At 38.4% G+C, this 26,052-nt stretch overlaps 1 protein-coding gene across 13 annotated transcripts in view; it reads left to right on the top strand.

Moving 5' to 3' along the window:
• ST3GAL3 (ST3 beta-galactoside alpha-2,3-sialyltransferase 3) overlaps positions 1–26,052 on the top strand; it is a 180,324-nt gene that overhangs the window by 44,512 nt on the left and 109,760 nt on the right. For 8 of the 13 annotated variants that reach the window (XR_012057133.1, XM_030278917.3, XM_072932793.1 and 5 more), the window contains 2 exons: positions 181–315; positions 7,635–7,677. The exons of 1 other annotated variant lie outside the window; for it this stretch is intronic. Coding sequence is in view for 10 of the 12 variants with exons in the window: in XM_030278917.3 (XP_030134777.1) it covers positions 181–315; positions 7,635–7,677 (178 nt within the window). In the remaining 2 variants the exon portion in view is untranslated. Of the gene's footprint in view, positions 1–180; positions 320–7,634; positions 7,678–26,052 lie in introns of those variants that run through there. 4 more of the 13 variants (XM_030278919.3, XM_072932797.1, XM_030278920.3 and 1 more) reach the window with 2 other exon arrangements.

Raw genomic sequence — 26,052 nt, 5'->3', positions numbered from 1 at the left:
ATATATTTGAGAAGGGAGGCTCAGAAATGTCCAAGAAAGCTGTACATTTATTGTTGTTGTGTTTAGTACTTTGCACTTACTGTGCTGCAAACTTCACCTTGCTCTGAACTGGTATGTGTAATAAGATGTCAAGATGTGTGATATCTGTCCAACTGAGGGATAGCTTTCCTTGTTGAACAGGAAGGAGAGAAAGAAAAACTGTGGCTATTGTGCTTCCGCTGTCCATCCCATCTCACCTTGCTGCAGACCCAGGAAAAGACAGAGCCCAGAAAGAACCCACAGAAACCATGGCAGCTCCAGGCCCAGCCATTCCCAGTAGGTGATGTTTCAGCTCAAGTTATATGCTTTGAAACATAAAATTACATATACCTTTCTCTTTATTAGTCAAAACCAGCCGAGAATAATAGTCTCCCTGTTAAGATTTCATGCTGCTTAAAATTGGTACTTACATTTGCATACTAAATGGCTTAGAAGTGCTTTTTACTGCCATGTGAAGGGCAATGTCTTGTTGCAGCTTCTGTATCATACTTCAATTGACTGTTTGTCCTTATCTTGGCTTTCCCCTTAACTTTGTCCCACATGCAAGTCTCAGTTTTCAGAAATGCTGGAAATCTGTCCTTATTCAACTCAGATTAATGACACTGTCTAGGTTTCTCTGGATAATCTTTCTGAACTGAGTGTTCAGAAGCTCATTTGGCTATGGTGCTTTAAAGCTATGGAGCTTCATAGGAGATTATTGGTAGAGGGCATGCGAGCCAAATGTGTTTTAAGTGATGCTGAACCATGAGGTTCATGCTGAGGTCCAGCCTTCACAAGTCCAGATGTTTTTGTAATTCTCTTCATGGCTGTCTGTTCCCTTAAAAGATAAAGCTTGAGCAGCTGAGATAAGTGCTTGATGTTATGTCTTGGCCAGTGTTTCAGCTGAAAGCATTTCAGAAAGAAGGGGTGTCATGCTCTGAAGTTGGGGAAACAATCAGGTTACAGGGTGTTTGAGGAGACCTAGGTTTCATTCACTTGCCATAGGCAGCTGGTGCTCCTTTTAGTTTTGTCTTTCCTCTCTAGTTGCTTTGTTTTACTTTGTTGCTACCAAATCAAACATTGGACCTTGAAAGTTAGATTTATACCCCTGCTATTTTTGTTCAAGACTTTTTCCTACCTCCTGTGTCTGACAGCAAGCTAAATTTTTCTTCTCTAAGCCTTGGATAGGAGTGCACTGGATGTGCAAGTTTCCCAGATGCTACTGTGCTTGCTGAAAATACTGAATGCCTTTGGACTGTAGGCTTATGCTCTTGTTAGACATGTTTGATTGCAGCACTGACCACTGATTCATAGCAGATATTCTCATTTGCAGGCTTAAAAGGTTCTAGTTCCAACATTACAAGCAACCAAGTGTTATCTAGGTCTTGCTCAAATTGTTTGCATGTATTAACTTTTCTGGATTTCCAAACTTTGGTTTACAGTAGCTATCTGCTGCAGCTCGTGTGCTTGCAAAAGCCCACATGCAAAAGCGTGCTTCCAAATGCTGAGTTCACACTTACAGTGGAGTAATCATTTGAGAATTTAAATCTGTGCTTATTTTGGAGTTTGCTGTTAGTGATTCCTTAAGTTAAAGTCCATAACCATTTTGGGAAAAGCTGTGAGAACTATGAAGGAAACCTTCTCTGTTTCATTCAGCTGCTGGAGATGCTCAGATAACCATTTTGTGAAGGATAAGAATAATCCTGTGTCTGTCCTCCAGAGTGAATTTGGTGACTACTTGCATATGTTTTGGATGGAGAGTGGTATGGATGGAGGCCAGGAATAGAAATGCAACTGAATGAAGTATCAAATGGGTAGAGTAGTGATAGATTTGTAGCATAAGACAGAAACATTGACTTGCAGAAGCTTCCTTGCTGTTTGTTTGATTTCTCAATGATACTCTGATAGTACAAATGTCTACAGTTGCAAACTCTGATATTTCCTGGGTTTTCAGGTGAGTTGTAATTAACTTTAGGTGTTCTTGGTTTGAGGAAAGCAACTTTAATTAATGTTTGGAGCTGATATGGTTCTAGTGTGTTGGGGTTTTTCAACCAAATTGCATTTCTGTTTCAGCACTATGTAATAATATGTGAAAGGATATATGAACTTACTAAGCTGTATATTTCTTCATTCCTGTAAGGTTGAAAGAAAAAAAGGGAAAATACATGTATTTTCTCTGCTGGTTTAAGTGGGTTTTTTTTCCTGCAGAAATGCTCTTTCCTTTTCATTTTTGATTAATGAAGTTCTACTTCATTCTTTATTTTCCTGAGTGTAGACTGTGGGAGCTGCTTGAATCTTTGCCAGTGACTGTCATGGAGCAGTTTCATAGTCCTTATGTGACTTTGCCAGCATGTTCAGTATCATAATCTGTCTTCTTATTAATGCTCTATTCCTCTAGTTGAAAATACAGCTGTGAATGATTTGAGGTGCAAATGTCAAGAAGTAGCTTAATGAGTGATTCAAATTAAAAGTATTTCAATGGGATTTTTCTCTCTCATGTGGCATCTCTGCATCAAATCAGCACATCTTGTAAGTCATTAAAAGCCAGTATAGATTACTGCTTTGTTAATATTGTTCTTGACTTTTATTAGGAAATACGATAAAATGTATAGAATAAAGAGTATGCTGGGAGACTCAGTAGGGCAGCATTAAATCCATTTGCCAAGTGGACTCATGGCAGTAAATGGAACAACTGTTTAGCAAAGGCTTGAAACAGATGACTTCCTGAAAAAGTGAAGGGGCACATGCAGATCAGAGGAGGAAATTTTTCATCTTCTTATTGGAGTCTTTCCTAAATTTGGCTTAAAGCAGTCAGTTGTTGCTTTTCTACCATTGGAGGTTGCTATAGTTTTATTAGGATGTGTAGGTGTAGATTGGTGATGTAAGCTTCTGGTGCTGGGCTGCAAGGGCTGAGTACTTAGCTTTACAGGTGTCACTTCTGCTCCCTCTGTGATTGCTACAGAGCAGGGAAAGGCACCAGGGTCTGGGCTTTGTCTTACCAGTTTTCTTGGTGTTTTCCTTGATGTCACTTGGCAACCTGGAGAAAAAGGCTGGTAAATGCATATGCAAAAGTGTGAGTGGGGGTGAGGAGGAAACTGAAACGCAGATCTGCATGCAGTCCATGCAGGGCTGTGCTGAGAAGCTTGGGTGGCCTCAGCTTTACCACTCCTGAACTTGCCTTCACAGTCTTTTTTATTCCCTGGTTATTTAAAGAGAAGATAATGTTTTCATCTGTAAATTCCATCACTGAAGAGGTTAAGGTGAAAATCCTAAGGAAAGGATGCAACATTAAGTCTTTGTTTATCCATTACTTTGATTGTTGCTCAGTAGTCCTGACTGCTGTTTTTTTAACTTTGGAATAAAAGCTTTCTTTTGTCCTTTTCAGCTGATCCATTTAACATGACTTTTTTTCATTAATTCTTTCTTGTCTCTTGAGTTCTAGCAGAACTATTTACATTGTTGAACTTTTATAACTGTCCATATGTGTTTTCTTAGTCCAAGGTGACTGTGATGTATTTGGCCTTCTTCATTGCAGAATAAGTTATCTTACTTGTGGCCTTTGCTGCAGATGTAGAACTTGCATGTGAATAGTGACCAGGGCTTGGCTCAATTGGATCCTCAGTTCTGCAGAGACTGAACTGCATTGGACAGGATGAAATGTATCAGGGTGGTCTGAGCATCCTTGATAGGACTTCTGTCTCTTGAGAATTATACTGATTTCTTCGACAAACACAAACATTTTAAATAAAATAGTGAAATTGAATCTTGTGCCTTCCCTCCTGTACTTGCAATTACCAGTTAAACATAGAGCTAGAACTGCATATTGCCCATCTTTTTAAAAAATGGTTAATTTTCTGTTTCTGTAGGCAATGTTCTTTGTATTGTGCATCTAAGTAGCTGGCTGCTAAAAGGGTTAGCACTCAAGGGTTAGTATCAGTGAAATTGGTTACAGGTAGTTTGAAAGGATAAAACAACTATGGCAAGTTAATTCCTGGACTGTTGATTTCAGATTAGTAGCATAAGGGGAAAATTTTGCCCATTTTGGTTCTATATAGCTATATTGGCTGCAGATGCAAAAGGCAACTTGAATACTTGCTAGATACTGTACACTGGGCTTTATGGCTTCCTGGGTGGGCTGCATGGAGTTTTTCAGACATGATACAATGCATCTCTCACTTGTAGCCTGGTACCTGGATTTCTGTTGGATTCTTTGGAGGAGTTTCCATGCTAATGCCAACATTGAATTTGGCACGGGATTTGCATAATTTATAGGAATTGGTATTCTTGGCTCTGTTTCTTTTCATGTAATCCCAATTACATGCCTTATTATAAAATAGTTGTTAGTTCTTAGATTCTTATTCAGTTCTGATCTTCCTGGAAATGTAGAAATGCATTTTGGTTTTGACCTAAGATGACTTCTTGTTCTTATGGTGCACGATGAAACTCCCATGTTTATTCACTTCTGTGCACTGCTGTGCCACATTGTCAGCTGAGATCTGTAGGTCCTTAGCATAGGTTATTGTGATCTTTAGGATGACTTGTGCTCTTCTAATAATGTTACTTTTATCTTTCATGGGCCTTTCGGTCTTCTGTGGGCTGAAATATAAAGTCTTGTTCAGATTATGCCATGATGTTCTTCCAGGGGATGCAAACTAAGCTCTTTATTACCTTTATGCATTTTTTGCTTTAAAAGCAGATCCTGTGCCACAGAGCCATAGAGGTGGTCTGGAAGTTGGTGGGTCAGACATGGCCTGGGCTGGATCAGACTTAACATTCTTAAATGTGAAGGGAGTTCTCCAGACTGTACTTGTGAGTGGCTCTGCATTGTCCTTCAGTGCAGAGACCCCCTAATGATTGGGGTGCTGGGGGAGGGTCATCATGGTGATGTTGGTGGAGGCCAACATCAAACCACACTTAACATGGCCAGCTGGTCCAAGATGATTTTTGGTGGAGAAGTTGGAGTCTTTTTATCTTGTTCTCTATAACTGTTTTATTCTATTTTCTCTAATATTCCAGCACTTCTTTATCCCACTACATGAAGACAAGGAGAAATATTTCCGTATATCAAGTGGTTAACTTCGTGAGCAGGGCTTTTAACTAAGGTTATGAGAGGAGGAAGTAATGTGTAAGGGCACAGAGAGGTGGCATGAATGCCAAGACAGGCTATTGCCACCTCTATTTTCAATGGAGGAAAATGTAGGAATGGGATTGCCCCTTTCTTGAGCTATGAGCTGTGTGATCAGTTCAGTTCCTCTCCTGGAATTATCATACCCTGACCAAACTGTGTTATAGATTCAGTTGTACTTTGATTTAGTGGATCTGTGTTTCATCTTGTTTTAATTGAAATACATAACTCCAGACAGGGATTGCCTTTTCCTAGGCTCTGTCTGTTTGGCTTTCTTCCGATATTTGGACTTTATCTGTCTTTTGTGAGTCCAGGGCGCTTCCAGCCAGCATGTGGGCTGACTTTTGGCCCCTGTATTTGCAGTGATACAGCTAAATGACACTGGAAGTCTGTAGCCAGACTGCAATTCTTGCTAAAAAGGAGGATAACTTTGAATCTGTAATTTTGGAGAGTCTTAGTGTCTTTCCTGGGGGAACGGTATGTGATAGAGATTCATTTCCAAGCTAATAGTAATGCTGACTTCCAAAAGTGCCCATGAGTGTGAGATGGCCCATGGTGAGAGCAGCATTTCTCTGCCTGCAGAAGCTTGTACATCTCACCTACCAACAAGAGGAAGGGGCGTGGATGCTTCTGGTTTGATGTTACAGCCTGAAACTGTACTTACACCCTACTGAAAATCAAGAACATACCCTGCATCTGGCTTGAAACCAGAAATGTTTTTTTGTTTTCTAATATATACTTTTTGGAAAGTGCCTGTTGCAAGGTAGTTGACATGTAGTTTTAGGAAATTACTTTGTATCTCTGTCAGTAATAATCAGTGAACTTCAAAACTTAAAGCCTGGGGAAGGTGAAACATTATGACAAACAAATGAGAATCTTGTGAAACATTGCAGTGGAAGTCTGTCCTTAGTGTTTAGCTCATGTCTGTGTTCTGGTGCTTTAGTTGCAAAGCTGATGAAGTGCTGAGTTAATATAAAGTCCAGGATGCTGTTGTAGTTATGAGGTGATATGTCTCTTATTGCATTTCCTCTTTTTGTATTTCCTGTTGGGAAGAAGGGAATGTTGGTTTGAACGAGATAAGACTGAAGACAAAAGGGTCAGTGGCTACAGGTGGTTTTGAAAAAAGAGTTATTAAAAAAAAATCTTTCTGGCTGTTTGCTTAGTACAGATGTTCGTTTTGGGAGTCAGAAGGGTTAATAAAAATTGAAGGCATATTTCTTCTTATGGAATGGATACCTTCTTATGCACAATCCTACTGGCAGTGGAGGTGAGGTTGTACAGGACGTAATTTCTTGTGGGAAGAAATTATGAGGAAAGCAGCACATGGGGGAAACAGAGCTGTCAGTATGTGGAGAGTGGAGGAGAGATGCACAGGTGGAGTGAGGATGGTGGGTGGCACTCGAGTGCTGGCAGGGAACAGACAGTATGTGCCAGTATCAAGCATGCACGTGTTCTGCAGCTTCTGTTACCTAAGTGATGTCAAATAGAATACTTCCCTTGGCTCAGGAATTAAGTCTTAATGGGATTGAAACCAATGGCACAGTTTACATTGACCGATCTGGTGCAGTCATTGTGTCTGAGGTACATGTTTAGGCTTGGCTGTTCTGCCAGTAAATGAGAGTGAAAAGCTTGTGATCTTCAGAGGTAAACTACTGCACCAGAAATTCTAGGGGTGTCTCATGAGAAAAGTAATCTTGTATTTCCAATGAGGTCTTTCTAAAAGCTAGTAAGATTTTTTTTTTCTTGTTGTTGTTTCTTTTAATCTCTGATTGGGCTATCTTTTACTTCTCTGTTTGTATTTTTTTTTATTGTATAGCTGTGAGACCCAGGGGTCCTCAGTGTGAGGAGGCCCCTGAGCTTAACCCAGCTCAAGAACAGTGCACCTTTTCCATGTGTGTCTCATGTGAATTTTAATAGGATTTTTTTTGTATCCAGATTTACAAGATCACAATATATTCAGAGATGCTGAATGAAAAGCTTATTTTGTACATGAGTTAGATGTTCTGAATGATAGTTTTGTTTCTGTAGCTATCCCCCGTTCATGACATAAACTGACTTTGCAGTTTCTTACTGAAAAACACCTGCATTTGAAGCATTTTGGGTTGGAATAGACAAGGAATGAAGAAAAATTTCAAAGCTCTGCACATCAGAACTTAGGAGGAATGTTTTTCATACAGTTTAGTGTCAAAATTATTTGTACAGCAAGCAGGAAAGCTTTGTTTATCACTGCATAAGTGGTTTCAGTAATACTTTTTATCGCTCTGGATAGTTTGCTTAATTTTAGTGGTTTCTAAATTAATGGTTATCCATGTGTTCTCTTGCTGTGGTATTTCCTGGAGATTGAGAAATGTTAATTTAGGAATACCTTGGAGTAACAATAATCTGTATTAACAGCTGCTATAAGGACTTACTGTTGTTTGGTTTTGCTGCCTTTTGCAGAGGAGACTCTTGCAGCTTTTATGATATTGTGTCCTTTGCTTTTCTTTTCCAGAATATGACAAACTGGGCTTTCTCCTGAACCTGGACTCAAAATTGTAAGTAGAACTGTAGGATTCTTCTTCACTTCTGTAGTTACAGATTTCTGTTGTAAGCAACTTTTATATCACCTGGGCAGCTGGCTCACTAGACTCCACACTTCTTCCTGGGACAGCCAAGTCCTGCAGCAACCTGGCAATTGCAACTCCTTTCCTTGCACTAGGCTTTGCAGACCAGCTTGGATTGTAGTTCACTGTCATTAATTCCTTAATAACTGATCAAGAGTCTATAAATACCCATGTGAAGCCATGACTGTCAGTCTGTTCTTGATATCCTTCTCTTAATCTTCCAAATTAAAAATTAATTACAGATGTGAAAGTAGTAGAAATGTGAATGTACAATTTGCTGGGATGCTTAGGAGTTTATATTTCCTTTCTTCTTGTTCCTTTAAAAATGGATACTTCTATTTTTGTTGATAAAATAGAGCGGAAAGAACCTCAGCACAAGGCAGGGACCTCTTGCTATGTTGGAAGGACGCTGCAGGGCTGAAGGATGAAGATGCTTCTCATGCTTTTTGCCTTAAATCAGTGGAATTGAGCCTGGGTTGCCGAACACTAGGGGTCAGTAGCAACCCTGTTTCTGGGGTCAGCAACCTGATGGAATTTTTTGGTGTTGGGAGCAAAAACACTACTAAAAGTAGAAAAGCCTTCTACTTAAAAGGGCCCAGTCTCGTGGCTTTGAATGACTTGAGAATGCATCCCCTGCACAACATGTCATATCAATATAAACCCCACTCTTAATGTTTTGAAAATATCATGGTACCTATAGGGTGAAAAAAATCAGTTTAGTGATGATGAGCAGCCTGTGAGCTTCCATAATGGAATAAAAGCTCCTAAGTGTGTTGGGATCTGCTGCTTGCAGGAGATGAGAAAGTCTCTATGTAGGAGCTTCTTTTGCAGAAGCAGCTGGGTACATAAACTCACTTATAGTAACATATGGCAAAAAGATTGCAGAATGCATATGGGAAAGAAAGAATTATGATTATTTGTTTATTTATTTTCCTTCAAAGGCTCAGTGGTCAGGAAGGATAGCGATGACTGCGTGAATAGCTCACGGTTTCTTTCTGGTCTCATTCAATGTAGTGTTCCACGCAGTTTTTGTTGCATGCTGTCTGGAACCCATGCTGGTGGCACAGTTACCCATTTTCTTTGTTAAATTTTCTGTGTTGGGACATCCTAGTGATTTAGAGACAATAGTATGTGTATCCATACAACAGTGTGGGATGAGATTCACATGCTACATTACTTTAAATTTATACATGTAGAAGTCAAAGCAAAGAGATTAATCCAAAATTGTGAAGTTGGTAAAGTAACCTTTGAGTGAATGTCTGGATGTTGGAGAGGGAAAATGTTTTTTAAGTTTTTAACTAGACTGTTTTTTTCCAGGCTATTTTTGTGTATTTTGTAATGTCCAATTTATTGAACATGCCTGCTGACTGTCCACACACAGTTGTCGTCCCAGTCTGTGCTGCATCCAAACCACTACTTCAGTCGACCTCTTTCTCCTCCTTCTGCTTGCTCTGTTCTTTTCATTTTGCTTTTAGCAAATCCCCTTGAGTCTTTCTTCCCCTCAGGCCTCTGTTCCATCCTTTTCCCCCTTCTTTGCTGACTTACCTGTTTGATTACAGCTCTCCAAGGCACAGTCTGCTTTTTCGTATTCTTCAGCATGAGGCCAAGTGAAGCTTTTACCTGCTAGAAGGCTTCCAGAACACTGATCTATTTTCTTAAAACCTACCTTTTATAAAAACCTCTCCATTAGTTTGATTAAAAAAGGATTTTGTTGACTACTTAAAAATATATGTTTCTATAGTACTCTAAATATGCATGTTTATTTTTCAAAGTCCTAAATTTAGCTTCTAGAAAATACTTGTAACAGAATCAGCATGATTAGATAAATACTACAAGTTAACTTAAGGAAAAAGAAAGCAAGTACTATATGTAGGTGAAATAACTTTTATTTTTTAACTGCAGGTTTGTTAGGTGTTTATGTTTTTGGTTTTTTTCTCTTCTTTTTGTTGTGGTTTATTTGTTTCTTCTGTAGAATTAAAGCTGATCCTGCTTTGAGACTAGAGCTGATGACCTGCAGACTTCACTTTGGGCCTGAAGTATTCTGGGTTTTTTGTTTTTTCTTCTTAATAGCTTGGAAGACAGAAAATGGCTGAAAATACCATAAAACATAGGAAATAAATTTTGGAAGAAAAATGGCTGATAGTCTAGAGGACTTTGCTACCATTCTACATATTCGCCTTTTGTAGTCAGAAATTTTGTGATACCAAATTTCTAAGTACAGACTGAGTTCAGTGGGATTTAATGATTTAAAATACTTGCTGTGACTGAGTCAAGATGGTACCATCATAGAAGCACTTTCTGGTTAAAAAAAAAATGTTTAGAGTTGAAAGGGGTAATATGTTCTGCACTGATGACTTTATTGGCAGAAATAATTGAATTGTGTCTGTTGTTGTGATATAATTGTTCTGGTGGAATCTTGCCATAAATCATAACTTTATAGGGTTCACTTAATTGACAGCATGTGAGAATCTTGTGTGACTTGAAGCACTTAGGGCAACAATTAGTTTTCTTTGCATTTTTTTTCTTAATCTTTTGTTTGCTCAAAACCTGTTGCTGGCTGTGCCAGTTGATGTCATTGAAATTAATGGCCCATAAGATGAACATTTTCTATAAAGGTAGAGCTGCATTACACCTTAAGTACTCTGACTTGCATTTGGAATGTCATATAAAGGAAAACATTTGTCATTAGTAAGTAGTAATGTGTCCATTTGCCTTTACATTTTTAGTTTTTTCGTGCATTGCTACTTTAATGTCCTCTGCCCTGCAGACATCCCGAGTCTGTTATTCAGTTATAGTACAGTCTGCTGTGGTTACAGGAATGTAATGGTTTTGTTCTCTCTGAATTCATGGAAATGCTAATGAAACCAGATTTGTTCACTTTGGAAGGAATTCTGTCAGAAGCACTAGAGTAGTGTTTTCAGTGGGAGCTGATAAATGCCTTGCTGTAATTAGGGAGGCTGGCATGGGCAGGGATCTCACCTGTAAGGGGATGGCCACTTTTAAAGATACTGTATGGAGGCTCCATGGAAATTACAGGCTCTGGTCAGTCTTGTTGGGAAGGAGAATATTAAGATGGAAGATGCTTCCCTTCTGGTGCCTGTGCCTAGAAAAGATCTTCTTTAGAAAGTCTAACAGCTTTGAAAGGGCAGGATGGTATCCAGGTGGAGATGGTTAATGACACACAGGGTGAATAGAAAGCTGAGGACTTCCATAGGCAATGCAGTTTATGAATGAATTGTTCCCTTAGTCGAAACAAGACATAAGCCTCCTTAGGACCAGTTTAGTGAAAAAGATCCGTTGCAAGAGAAGTTTATATTTTAGTTATGTTTATAATGACCATAATATCATTACCAGAATTAGAATATCAAAGCAAAATATGCACTAAGTATAGAAACAGGCCACTTGCATTTGTTTCTTCCTGGTAGAGAGTTTTCCCAAGCAGCAGGAACCTTTTCAAAACCTGTAAGGATAACATCTGACATTTGCTGGTTGTGTAGAGAAAAACACTTACACAAAAACTATGCTACAACTCACAGATTTTCATTCTCAGGGGGTCAGTAGTTCCTGAACAACTTAAGGCTATCAATCACTTTAGTGACTCAGCCAGTGGATTACTGGATGCCACCAAATGCCAAGATTTTGCAGTTACTTCTAACATCTGTGCTTGGCAAGGAGTTGCATGCTTTTGTTATTATTAAATATTTATATTGTAGTAGTTCTTTGACACTGGCCAGGTCCTAGAAACAAGAGTCTCATTCACTACAAATTCTGAATCATTCCCCAAGCAGAATCTATGTTTGCATTGAATTAAATGAGATTTCCAAAGGAGGATCATGAACGTGGAGTTAATTATAGACTGTATTTAAAGCTTATTAAGTGGGCCAAACTGGAGGTTGTATTGTCATTCTTGTTACTTAGTACTCTCTGAATGCTTGGTTTAGTCACCTTAATGACTGCTTTGTGTCTGCCTTGGCAGATTGCAAGTGTAGATTCACTTGTGTTGAGCATATGAAAAGTTCCTTTTTGTGACCAATGTGATTTGGGGGCTTCTCCCTTGTGTTGTGCCTCTGTGCCACCTTTCCTTCCTGCTCTGCTGGTGTGTCATTTCCTCAGTGGGATGGAAGCTTAGTGACTGCTTCTGCCCCTCTTTCGAACTCATCCTTCAGAAACTACTTTCAAAGAGACTTCAGCAGGTACACTGGGGTTTGATGCTTCTGAACAGAGAAATGTCCCCCTTAGGAACTTGGTAGATATTTTCACCTTCTGCCTTGTCAAAACCTTGGATGTCAAAATCTCAGATGATGACCTGGGAGAAATCTTCCCAGGTTTAACTTTGACTGGGGAAGAACCAGTCCCTCATCAAGTTTAACAAATGTTAGGAGATACATATGAGTTTCATGGAAACATTTTGCACTTAAAACAGGGGGTCTTGTCATTTTCTTTCAAGGTAAGAATAGGAAAAAAAAAGTTGCTGCCCCTCTCAATTGGAAAAATGGTAATAAGATCACTATGGTTAATCACAATAACATAATCTTAACATATGAGTACACTCAATTAGTGATATGATATATATTTTATATTGGCATGTATTTTATATTGTGTACTTTGGGACTCTTTAGGAAGAACTTGACTAAAAGAAGGAATATTTTTTCCAATAGGCTTTGTGTTTTGCAAGACATTTTGTGATGTTGTGTATTTACATACTTTTTCATTATTATAGAATAGATTGGGAAGGTGCAGCAAAGATTTTTTGAATATTCATGATGATTTCAACTTTGTGTTAAAAAGACAAAAAAATTGTGTCTTTGCTGGGGGGGGGGAAGCCAGAAATAATAACCTTCACCCTGCAAACTCAAATGAAACTTGATCTAGACTTTGAAAAGACCATAAAAATGGAGGGAGTTTGGGCTAGGGAAACACACAGATTGGGTTACTTATGTTTGTTGAAATTTCTTTACTTCAGAGCTTTAATAATGAAGAACTGAAACAGAGCCCCTTTCCCTCATTTTTTTTCTAGGCTGGGAGGCTGCTTTGAAACTGTTTGTGTCTTTGTGTGGTACTTTGCCATTAAACACTGTAAAAATAAGCAGTAAACGTGTTGGAATGCTGGACTTTCCCCATGCCTGGTGCTGTGGGATTTCTTTCTGCCCTGTTTTTTCTTTCAGTTTGTCTTTTTGTATTCCTGCAATCCTGAATGAGGCACAAAAGAAAAGAAGTGAGTAGTCCCACTGATATCCTGTCCTATCCAAGACTGAGAGTGTCTCTCAGAGGCTAAATGAAGGGATTCTGACCATCACATGAAGAGTCTCCTGATGCTTTTTCTGAAAGGCTTAGCATGCTTTATGGCACTGGTATTTTTCTGGCAATTAGTTATTTATTTATCTTTCATTTCAGATTTTTATTTTATCTCCTCCTTCCTAATCTCTTCCATTCTGTACTAATTGTTTGAGCATTTGAAATAGTTAAGAAAATTAACCTGAGCTATTTATAGCAATTCAGTTACCTGGCTTTTTGTTGTTCATCCATTGAACCTCTCCCACATTGGGTGGGATGTAACTGCCATCCCTGTTTTTGTTTTGCTCTTCCTAATTCATTTCAGTTTGTTTCAGTTTTGATCCTTTGGCATCCTGATAAGGATTTCTTACATGAGTCTTTATTATGTAACTTTGGGACTCCTGTGTTAGACACAGTCTCAGTTGATGAAGAAGATAAAAATGGTAGAATTCAGAATTGCTGGCAGCTTAGATAGAATTGATTCATTGCTTGATTTGTTAAGTGCAAACAAAGTCAAGAACTTATGTTTGGTGCCTTTAAAAGGACCAGTTTCCTGAAGCTGGAAGTAATTATGAATCAAACCATATGGGAAAAGCATGTAAAGCAAGAAATATGAATGACTGGGCATTGTTTAGAGTAGTTTTATACAGTTTGCCCCAAAAGTTCAATTTCATAAGAAAGAAATGCTCATGGAAAAATAGTTTTATTAAGAGTATAAGGGGAGACAGTGGTAATGTATTTATAGGAAAGGTAGAAGCGTGCAATAAATGCAGAGTTTTGTTCTGCTTGGATGGGGGGGAAATACTCTCGTTAATATCAACAATAAAATTTCAAGCAGTAGATACCTAAATTTATGTGCTTTAGAATTGGTATGTCTGGATAAGATTCTTGAAAGAATTTCTGAAGTAGCAGAGGACTTTTTGGACCACTAGAGATTATTAATAAATCTTCAAACACTAGGGGTTCTCCATATCCTTGGCAGAAAGTTGAAGTAAAAATATTTTAAAAGCAAAAGGGAATAACTCATAAGCTTTTCAATCCATTTTTGATTTTGAGAACAATAGCATATTTGCCAATATGAGTTTCCACAGAGAAAAAAGAAGTAATACCTGTAGTTCCAGTCATTGTGCTTACTAAAATATGAACACTTTTTTAAGATGGGCTTGTTCGTCATGTGAGTATCCATGAAGGTGCCTGCTATGTGCAAGATTGATTTCTTTCTTGATATGTTCATTTTAAGACTAAGTTTGTATATTTTGTGTTCTTCTAACCAGCCAGATGAGTTGCATAAAATTAGGAAATCTCAGTTCTTTTTCCCCCCTTTGTATGTGTAAGGTGGAATGCTTACTCTGCTTGTAGCTCTTCACCACAAGTAGCATTAACCTAATTAAATGTTTATTTGTTTTCCTGGAGTGAATATGGTACAACTCATTACAAGTGTCTACTGTTGTTGTTCTACTGATGTTGCTTGTGCAAAAATATTTTGCAGTTTTTTGTGTTCTCAGAAGGCGAAATTTACTTTAGTAGCAAAACTCTGTTCAGGGAATGTCTAACAGCTCATAAATGGCATGGGGGTTGTCATGTTCCTTTGTTTTCTTGAGAGAAGAGCACATTAAAAGCTACACTTCATATGCTTCCTTCAGAAATCTGTTCTAAAACTGAGAGACAAAATATCTTCCTAGAAAGACCTTCTTGTTCCCTGAATAACTTGAAAAAATTGAATTAATTAGGCTGTCTAAGCATTGCTTATTCCCAAAACTTCAGCTAAAGAGATTTTGGGTTTGATAGGAATTTATGTTAAAACTCTAGCATTCATCATTTTATTCTTAATCTGGATCATAAAGAGCAAAGCACCAGCACACATTGTGCAAGCAGATGATTTGTTGCTGCCTGTATTGAATCAAAGCAGTTGTAAGCTTATCCTTAAACTCATGCAACAGCTTCCTCTCTTCAAAATCCTGAAGGTGTGTGTGTGATCACCAAGCATCAACCCTTCTGTGCCTGCCTGCAAGGCAGCAGTGTTCCACCTCCAGAGGGAAACCTACTTCCCTTTTGTGTTCTCTTGGAAATGTTGTAAGGAACGCTCATCAGATGATTGAGTGAGAATCAAGTGTATTCCAGCAGGTGAACATTATCTGTTTTACCAAGCCTTCCTCTGAACCCTGTCACTAACTCTGAAGAGCACACTTGCTATGGTATCCAGACACAGCTCATTGTCAGCCCTTCATTTATAAGCTGGCTCTGAGGAGGTTTTGTAAATGGAGTGTATGGGAAGAGACAACTTCATATACTCAGTCTGCCTCTCATTTTGTCTTCTGCATTGCTGTCATGTGCACAGAGACATCAAAGCATTGCTGTCTCATTCTGCTAAGATTGCCATACATAAATTTTAGAGTATGTAGTAGGTCATCAAGGCAGGAAAGAGTTTACTGGAACAAACACATACAGACTTCCTGTGTGTTGAGGAAGGACAGTAAAACCAAGACCTACTTTTAACAGCTGTGCTTAGCATCTGTTAGGTAAGAAAACAATATCTTCTTATGCTGCAAGAAGGGAAGAAGCCTTATTGTTGTGTTTGAGAACTGTCTAGCAGAAGAGAGGAATGAAGGAAACTGAAGGAACCCTCTTCCTTCAGGGATATTTTATTTCACTTGTTCTGTTCCCAGTCTTAAGGCTGGAAACCTGATAGTAAATTCTGATGATTAAACACCTCTTTATTTTAGTTGTTCTAGGACTGAAGGACAAAGTAAGTTTTGCTTAGGTTGATACATTTAGGATATGCCTTTTCCTTCAGGAAGCATGATGTTGCTGCTTGCATCCTTGAGCAATCTGCACTGGAAAAGTACTCCAAAGGACCACAGACCTGACTAGGACTGGTGGAAGAGGTGATGGTCTGTGCAATAAACAGAACATGATGAAGGCTACTTTGCAGCAGGAAGGTTAATGGCAGCTGTGTCTGAGGTGATGTGTTGGGGAAGGAGTCATAGAGCAGTTGTTGCTGTAAGATGTTTTTGAGGTTATGGGAGTTTGAATTAAATATGAGGCTGAGATGGGCTTTTCTCTATTTGCTTTGAGAAAACCAGGCAATTAAATTAATTTTAATGAAATACTTTTTACTCCAACATTACAGAGAAGCTTATGTGATTCTTTGCCAGTTCACAGCAGAAATGAAAACAGGCAGAAATGCTAGTTCTAATACTAGCTTGCAGCCCCATTCCTGCTCTAAGAAATGAGAATCAGGACCACAAAGGGAGGGACAGAAAACTGAGAATATGTATGTGCTGTTCCTGCCTTGTCTGCTGTGCAATCTGTTCCAACTCATCAAAGAATAAACTGAAAAGCCAACAGTGTTTTAAATTTCCACATTGAATGTCTTTGGGAAATTCTGGTTGATTTTAGACTTCTAAATTCCTACTTAGAAATATCTTCCCCCTGGCTCCTTAAAAGAGTTAATTTTGAAGACCTCAAAACTGTGAGCGGTGTCCCGTACAGCTGTGAAATGTCAGGTACCTTCCTTCTGTCCCCTTTCATCCTCTTTTAGTGACCCTTTTTTATATCATTGAAGGCAGAAATTTCCAAAGGTGGTTGTGTCACTGGACTGTTTGAGTCAGGACTCTAGATCTGTACAGGATTCAAAGCTGTATTTTAACATCATGGAACTTGGCTCAGATGATTTTGTCAAGTGTTGCTATTTTGGTGAATTAACAAGGAGAGGATAGAATTTGTCCTGTTAAAAAGGGAAATGTATGGCTCAGCCTTGGAGCTCTCCTTTAGACTGTTCACCAAACAATTTGGAAAAAACATTTCTCTCTCTGTCTCAGAGCCATGAATAACCGCCTGATGTAGGGCCTGTGTTCAGTGAAGTTATGATGATACAAGATGAAGGACAGTCTGATTAATTGGACTATTCATAGTTCTTTGAGACAAACTTCACTGAGTTCTCTGACTCATGGTGCTTACCTATGGCAGTTTGGGCAGTTGGCTGGGCAGCCTTTTCAGACAAACAGCTGCTCTTTGAAGCCAAGGAAGGAAAATAAAGGTATTTATCTTAGCAGAAGAACATTCACTAGAACAATGTATGGAGTAAACAGCAGGACTTTTTTGATCTTAGTGATTCTGCAGCTGTTCTTACTGTTAAAGGTTGCAGCTATTATCTATTTTCCCTAAAGCAGTTTGGATTTTGTTTCGTTTTGTGAGGGCACTTTTAGTCACAGTAACTGCAAGGGTTCTTCCAGGACATGGTTGTGCTCTGTATTCACAGCAAAGATTCTGGAGGAAACATTTTTCCTCCCGTAGCATTCTTCTTAAGGTTTCAGTGTGGTACATACTAGATTAATTGATGTCTGCTTGAATTAATGACATCTGTCTCTAATAGAGGTCAGTGGAGACAGCCTTTTTTGGACTACTGCTTCAGAAAGAGGAGTGAAGAATATTCAAAACCTCATGACTATATACAGCATTTTGTAAAACTACTGTTAAACCACATTCCCCAATTGTGAGGTCACCTCTGCATACCATCTAGAGCACTTCATTCACTGACCAGTGTTTTTTTCCTCTGAATTTCTGTCCAGTCTGAGGATGGGGGAAGCACCCTTGCCATATCAAGTTGGCTTTTTCTTTTGTTCAGAAGAGTTAATTTTAATGTTATTTTTTCCCAGGCTGTCCAGACCTTCCAAAGAGGAGTTGGGCAGCTTTAATCCTCCTTAGCCCTGGAAGGTTACTGAAGAAACTGAAAAGGGAGGGTGTTTTCAAGTGTTCGTGTTAGATTTCCATCTCTGTCAGTTGCCGAGAGAGATCATTCCAAGTGGAGTTTATTCCCCTAAGGTTTGGTGTCTTCCAGCTGTCTGTGCAATCAACAGAAAGGGCTGAATTTATTTTGTGAGAAAATAAAAATGGCTAGACCAAAGACTCACCTGCTCCAATATCTTGTCTCAAAATACTCCTCTAGTTTAGGGAGGGAGAAAAATACACAATTGTGACACTGTCCATGCTCCAGTGTTTGCTTTCCAGATTCTGAGAGAAGGAAGCTTTAGGGTTCCCAAGTTTGGGATGCTGTTAAACCTCTTAATAGCTTTTGATCCCATTAATATATCTGGTGTCTATAACATACTTATGTGAGGAAATCTCCTTATTAACTGCATGCTATGTAAGTGCTTCCTTTTGTCTGTTTTACTATCTTCAGGGTAATTTTGCTTGATGTTTCAATGATATGGGAAATAGTGAATAATAAATCATGGTTGACTTTTTCCCTATCATTCTTCTGTGCTCTACACCTAGCAAAATGCTGAGTCCATAGTCTAGTGCATTCTACAATGCAATTAACTACATTTTTCTGAAGGAAGATTTGGTAATTAAAACCTTAGTGTGACTATGTTCTCATCTGGCATTTAGAATTGCTAAGCACTGGATTTTGACACTCAAATCTGCTAAAGTATATTATCCACAGACATACAACTGTAATTTTGGCTATGCTGCTCCAGGAATTCTTAGTTGACCTTTTTTCCCCCCACAGTTATAGGCTTTGGGGAAGTATCTTTGTTTTCAGATGTACTGATTCCTGTTAGTTTGTGCAGAGGATTCCTGGATTCTAATTTGATTGAATTATTTGCTCTCATCTCTTTAGCACTTGTTTGTCTCTCCTGGACCTACACTGCCGAGCTCATTATACTACAAGTAGAAAAACCCTGTTCCCTGTCCGAAGAAGGCATTGCCTGTTTGTGGATATAACAGATGAGGGTTGGTGAGGAAGAATTATGGGTTACAGCAACAAAAGTATGACACTGCAATTTATCTTCCTGATGTGATAAGTGAGCATTTTATTTCCTATTGCGCTTGTAGTTGCTTCACTTTATGGCCATTGCCATAAGAGTGGTTTTTGAGAGGCATTTAAAATAGCTAATCACAGCATTAAATTTCCGCAGATTTTGAGAATCACATAGCCTAATATCAGGGAGCACTATAATTTCTGACTTTGGAGAAACAGAGTTCATTTAGATATTCTTTAGAAGGTTCTTGAAAAAGAAGTTCAGCCAGGAATCTTAACTGACTGCTGAGAGAGTTTTTATTGGCTACTGAGTCCTAACACATCCCATCTCCAGAGAGTGTGGTTATCCTCCATTAGGTTATCCTTGTCTCCTATCTGTAAAACCAGAATGCTGATACTTATCACTGAGGATGGAAACCCAGTAATTTTGGACTTAAGAAAACTAGCACAGATAAAAGTCCAGATAAAATATATGTTGAGGAACTGTGTTGATTGTCAGCAAGTTATTTCATCATTAAGTTCTATGTTTTTTGTCCGAAGATTAGTAAATAATCAAAAACTCAGAGAGCAATTGGCTTCATTTTTTTTTCTTCCTTTGGTAAACAGCTGCCTTCTGTGAAAATAAAATTTCTGGATTTCATGCCTTTTGTTTTGTCTAATAATTGGTATTCTAGCCATTTGTTTTTTCCTTTCCATGTTTCTCTAAAAACACAAGCAAACCTGAAATGGACTGTTTTCTTTGCTCCTCATCTGTGTCTATTTGAACACAATTCTGCTTTTTTTCTGGGTTACTAGTCTTGAAGGTAAGATGTAACCAAAACAGATTTTTTTTTAAAGGGAAAGTTTACAGAAACCAACGGAGATTGGGAGATCGGAGATATTACTCAATCTTGGAAGAGTATGTAGCATGAGGTCACATACAAAATGTGCCATGGACTTTGGTTGGATTTTTTATCTTCATCCTTTAAATCTGTTTTTTGTTAAATTCAGGATTTTGTTTTATTATTTACTTAAACAAATAAAAACTGTGTATCTTGAAATTTTTTATTCTTTTTTTCCACAAGAATCCTGACACTTCTTTAGATGTTGATAAGAGGTTATTAATTAAGAAGCTCCAGGCAGGGTCTTGGTCCTTGGAACTATAAGGGATGGTACAATGAGATATTCTTTTCTGATAGAGAAATCACTTACATCTGTATTTCTTAATATGTTTAAGTATTTGGCATGGCTGAGACTAATCTGAAATGACTTCTTCTGCCTAGTGGTCTAATTTCTATTGCAAAGACTAGGAATGGAACTTAGCAAGGAAGTAGGTTCCTCATGACTTTTTTGTGGGTGGAAGGCCTTTCAGTGTGTTTGTGCAAAGATGGCATTTCAGAGGGTGAGTGGCATTGCAGTGTCACTGCTCTGAGCTGTCCCTGCCCCTCTGCCTGCCCTGCACTTTCCAAGGGTAGAACTGGCTTTATGTCACCTCTTCCTTCAGGGCTGTGAAGGTAGGTCATGGGTTTTGGTGGAATGTCTTCAAAACTTTGTTTTCCTGGGCCAATTTAATGTAACCTAATCTGCTTCAGCTGCTGTTCTTGAGTAGTCCAAATAAATAAATAGAACTATGTGTTGATTATCATTGTAAATTAATTTCATGAGAAGCCACAGCTCTTGGTAGAGAAGCAGAATTAACCATTCATCATGTCGTTTTAGAAACAAGGATTTGGATCATCTTTCCTTTTATTTGGCCATAGAACCTCCCTGGGGAATTTGCTTACATACTGGAGTAACATTTGAAAATATTTACATTTATTTTGCTGGCTATAGGGCAATAGATGCAGTTCCCATCTCTTTCTGTGTAAGCATTTTGCTTTTTCTCTTCTTTCTATCTACTCATTCCTTTCATTTGTTTACTTTTTCCTCAGCTGGAAAATAGCAAATATCAAATGATTAGGCTGCGTAATGCTTTGAACCCAAGTTTGCAAACTTGTAAGAACTGTAATTGGAGTTTCTTAAAATTCTGGTTCAGTGTTTCCCAACCCACACTGGTGAATGTGGATCTCCAGCCATGTACCCAGCAGAGGGTTTTGTGGAGGTGTGTTCCACTCAAGGAGATTCTACCAGAGTGACATGATGGTCACGACTCTACTTACGAAGGGGGAGAGGTGGAGATGCATTTTTCAGTGCCCTGGTGTATGGGATTGACAGCCCTGTAGGAGAATGTAAATGACTTCTCTTCCTCAGGCTGAGTAGCAGTAACTGAGGAGCTGCATCACCAAACCTGCTGAAGGGGTCCTCCCCTGCCTTTAAGTAAACTGGTTGTATTTGCTCTGAGCCTGGCAGTCTGTAATGAAGGGGAGAGTTGACAGAGCATTTACTTTTTCACCTCTCTAATAGAATTCCTTGCCAGTTGGGCAGGAAGGGAGGGCTGGTTTATAGTTGTTTCTGGGGATTTCCCCATGAAATGGAATTTGTTGCTTTACAAGTATATATGATATTATGAAAAAGAATATGGAGGACTGGAAGCTGCTTAATTATTAGACTATAATGGCATAAAACAAATACCATTCAATTATTTGTGATCTTTTGATATTAAATGAAATATATACAAATGCACATCCTAACCATTCTGCTTGTGTCTTCAGTAGTGTATCTTGGAACTAGTTCTTACTGTATGCTGATTGAAATGTACTCCTGAACCTATTTGAGGAAAACTGAACTGAAAGTTTTATTCCAGGAGTCTACAAAATTGTCCTTTGGCCAACACTGAGCCATGACTGTATATGGTGGATACGTCTGATCCAGGGAGTCCTACCTAAATTAAAATGCTCTGCATCTTACAGGGTACAGCTATGGGGTCTCAGCAGTAACTGCTTTGATTTAGTGATCTGCCAAATTATATGCTCATATTTCATTATTGTTCCATATTACCTCACTATGTTTCATATGCCTTCATTTCATGTTCTCATTCCATCTCCTATTCATTCTTCATGTATCATGACAAAAGCTTTGTAGAGCTGCTGTGTAGGCAGAAGACTCAGGTTATTGTGAACCGAAGAGAAAGAAACCCCAAGGAGAAGGATCATCTTAGTGAGTACATTGCCAAGGACTCCTTTTCCTTATTTCAGAAATGCATCAGTTCATATATTTTGTGTGCAAGAGTAACAGCAAGAGACATCAGTCCTCAAATAAGATGATCTCAAGTAGATGAAGTTTTTTGATTTTTACAATCCGCAATTTAAATTCCATGTGAAAGACAAAGCAGCAAAATCTGTCTCTTCAAGTAGATTTTGTAATATTCAATTACATTAGCTTAGTTGTGGCCATTTTTTTAGTAATTTAAACACTGCATTTTAATTCTAATTTCTTTATTTAAAAGGACTTAGATTCCAGTCTATGAGGATGACATGCTGTCCCTGATCAGGACACGATGAAGGAATTAACCATGGTGACGTTTTCATATTTGAGATTAAAAGAAGACACACGTCTGCCAAATGCAAGCAGAAGGAAAAATCTTGTTACTTTTTCTAAATCCTCTGAAAGCAGCTGGATTTTTAACTTATCCAAATTGTGAAATTTTGTTGAGATTGATGTCCACATAACAGTGTAGAGAAGCACAGAATATCATAAGAATTCAGGATGTGTGCTGGTCTCATAAGAGAAAATTCAGGGAAAAAAGCAAGAGTGCATTTTCTCTTCAGTGGAATAAGCCAATTACTTCCCTTTAACTTCACCCTCATGCAGGCACTTGTTTAAAAACAGCAGATGTTTACAGTTACTGACTGTGACTTGTTTTTCTCATTTATTCTGGAGAAATTTTTTACTTTACTGGGTTTTTCCTGCACAAAATCTGAGCAAAATTTAAAGGGTCCACAGTGTTATCTAATTACATTCTTTCTGCTGTCTCCACTAACTCTTTAACTTCCTCAGCCCAGCATAAGCATGAGACTTGAGAGCTGGAATAATGTATCTGGAGCTGGAAGATGTAGAGGAGATTTACACCTTTCTGTCATAAGTGTTATGATGCTCCTGGCTGGCTGCCTTATCAGGATGGCCTTGGAGTCCAGGCACAGTAATGGGGCTAGTGAGATGAAGCTATTTGCTAGCTTCTAAAGCACTAAAAAAGTAAAAGTGTTTGGTTTTTCTATTTGGAAATAATTGCCAAAGAAACACCTATATAGCCAGCGGTGTAGTAGATACATTGTCATCAAATGCAAAGGAGATGCTCATTTGTAGACTTTAGTTCTGTACACTTTTTTTATTATGGGACCACGTAGCTACAAACACAGTGTGATTTTTTTCAAAGTTGGATTAGTTTGAAAGATGTGTAGTTCCTTATGGGATGTTTAGTGGAGTGTGTTTCACACCCTAATTTATGGAACACAGATCTCTGCAAGGTTTGTGGATCTTGCAGGAAAAAATACCCGCAAAGCAAATGAATGTATCTGAAATGATGTTAACTTGGATAGCTTCATCTGGTAGCAGAATGGTAAACAGCAAGGCTGTACCCAGCCTTACTCTAAATTTGCTCTGGGTTACACCTACTAGGGGCTTGTCATTATGAGCATGTTGGCAGTGACAGCATACAATGCCTATTTCAAAGAGACTGAACAAATAAAACATGTCCCTAGATGGATTTGAAATGTACAGTGCCCCTTTCTAGTTTTCTGTAGCTTGCTAACTCAAAATGCGGCACAAAGAAAGGAGATGAGCAAATGTTGAATGATATGAGATGGCAGCTATGGTTGGCTTAGAGAACTGTTCTGCCTCTGGCACTTTGGATCATGAACTTCATCACATCTGAGAAATGTTAACAGCTCGGCCTGGGGGCTTTAGCAGCTCTGAGTGTCTTTGTGGGTTTGTACTGACAGCTCCCCTCCATCAGTATGCAGTGATTGGCATGCTGGGGGCTCACATGCAGGAGGGTCTCAGTCTGCTATTCTTGTGCAGAAACACCATGATGGGCATCTGAGCGATGTTTTAATTTGATAATGAAAGCGCCATTAAACCAGAAAAGAGAAAAATGCCTGTGTTTGTGGCACAAGATATTTTGTGTGACCACTGAGGTCATTTGAGACAGGCCTGCTGTTGAAATAGTTATACAAGTTTGCCAGCAATGACTCACTACAGTGGTGGCTGCAGATAAATTCCAGTTGCTTTCTACTTGTTTTTGGAGGTTTTGGTATTAGGGGTTTCTGAATGTTGCCTAAAGATTAAAATTCTAGCAAGCTTAGATTTGCAATTTCCCACATTTCTTCATATCTGAAATGCTTCAACAAGCTATGATCAATACATCCTGCTGTCCCTTTTGACTGTGTCAGAAGGGGATATAATATACTTTAGCACCATTAAAACCTTTTGTTTTTTCAGTCCTTCATGTGCCCGTTTATAAAGAGATCCTGACTGGTGTAAGAACACAAATAATTTTGGATGCTCATTTCTCAGATGTTTTCTGATCTCTCTCTCATTTAAAGAAATGTATTATGATACCACATCATCACCTATGGAGACCAAACTCATGGATTTGGGTTGTCCTGGATAATGCTACACCTTTGTCTTTCTCTTCTTGTCTATATCATGTATTTAGAGATAGCTCTACTTTATTGTAAATAACTGACAGTGTAAATGGCCAAATGTATTGTTCTTCCATCCTACAGAATTTTGGTAATAAAATGTTTCATATTTGGACCATAACCATGCAGGATATCTGTGGCAGAATTAAATAGGATCTGTGTTCTTAAGCTTTTTGTGGTGCTTTTTAGCTTGAAAGGCCTTACAAAATAAAATACTTACAGTGACTATTTATCTTTTCTAGTTTCTTTTCTCTTCCAGCTGTTGAAGGTTTAGATTTTTATTCAGCAGAAATAGATTTTATTCTTTAAGAGCCACAGAGGTTCTGTATGTATCTATATATTCAGAATTGCAGGGGTTCTGTATATAGAGAGACAATTTTCCTATAGTTTAAGAGCTGTAGGTGGTTTTGTACTCTATGCAGCTAGTTGTAAAATTAATTGTCTATCTATTGTCCATCCAGCTGGAACTGGCTATTGGCCTCTTGAGAAGTAATGCAGGACCAGTACAAGAAGAATAGTTACTCCCAGTTCAGCATGGAGTTACTGTCCTTCCTATATGTAACTTTGAAACTCTGAATCCACATTCGTTGCAGCTAGTAGTAGTTTGCTGGTTAAGGGATAATGGTGATGCCTGGGAAAGAACATGATTGGGATAATAACAGGCTCTTCAGAACTGATTTTGTGATTCTGCTCTGTGAGCTGCACTGTCATCTTCATTTGAGTGCTGCTGTTGAACGGGAGGAAGAAACCTTTCATTACTTGCTTGTTGCTGATAATGATGCAACAAGAACAGTGTTATCAATGAGTCTTTGCAGCTTCCACTGACTGTCGAGCGTGGAACTGTAAATGCTTTTTTTGTTGTTCTTTGAAGGAATATTAACAATCCTCATACTATAGAGGATTATATACATTATATCCTAATAGATACTAAGATATCTAATGTTACTTTGAAAGCACAGGTGAATTAATTACCCTTGTAATACTTCAATGAAATGGATAAATGTAAAAATTCTGCAGGTGGTGAATAGGGACACAAAATTAAACGTTTCTTTCAGGTAACTCAGTAGACCTTGGTAAATGCATGTGCTGGACTGAAATGTCTTTAATTGAGTTGCTACTCTTGTTTCTGTACAGAAACTGAATGAAAAAACACCCACATTTTCTAAATTTGGCCCAAGAGTCACTAGTCAAGCTGAATTAAGACACCTCAACAAAGTAGCATCAATGTAATCTCTCCCAAAGACTGAAAGCACTCATCCCTTGATGATACCCTGCTACTACTGCTTCAAGCTTTATTTCAAATTCCTGAAACTATCTTTAAGTAATCTTCTAAATAATACTTTTCTATAATTTTAACTTTGATCATACCTTAGAAAAATAGCCAGAGCAAAGTGCTGTTTATGTCTTTTTGCCTTTTGAAAGGTTGAAGTTTAAAATTATTATTGATATTTTTCTTCCATGAGCTTTACCTTGCTGGCTATGAAAATCTTTCAGCAAAACTAGTGGTTTAGTGGTATTTCAGATATCTTTACCTCTCTCCCTTGTTTGTTGTTCTTCTGTGATGCCATAGTGCAACAAATAAATAATGGTCTGTGTTTGCAATTACTCCCTGCGGCTGTTCTCTGCAAAGCTCTAAGGAGAAAAATTACTTGGATGATTGAAAAAACTAGTTCATAGCCAGGAGAGTCCTGATCCTGTACTTGTCTTTTC

The sequence above is a fragment of the Taeniopygia guttata genome, chromosome 8, assembly GCF_048771995.1.
Source record: "Taeniopygia guttata chromosome 8, bTaeGut7.mat, whole genome shotgun sequence".
NCBI classification, from domain to species: Eukaryota; Metazoa; Chordata; class Aves; order Passeriformes; family Estrildidae; genus Taeniopygia; species Taeniopygia guttata.
Note: the sequence above shows the minus strand (reverse complement) of the source record. Positions and strands in the feature narration are given on the sequence as shown.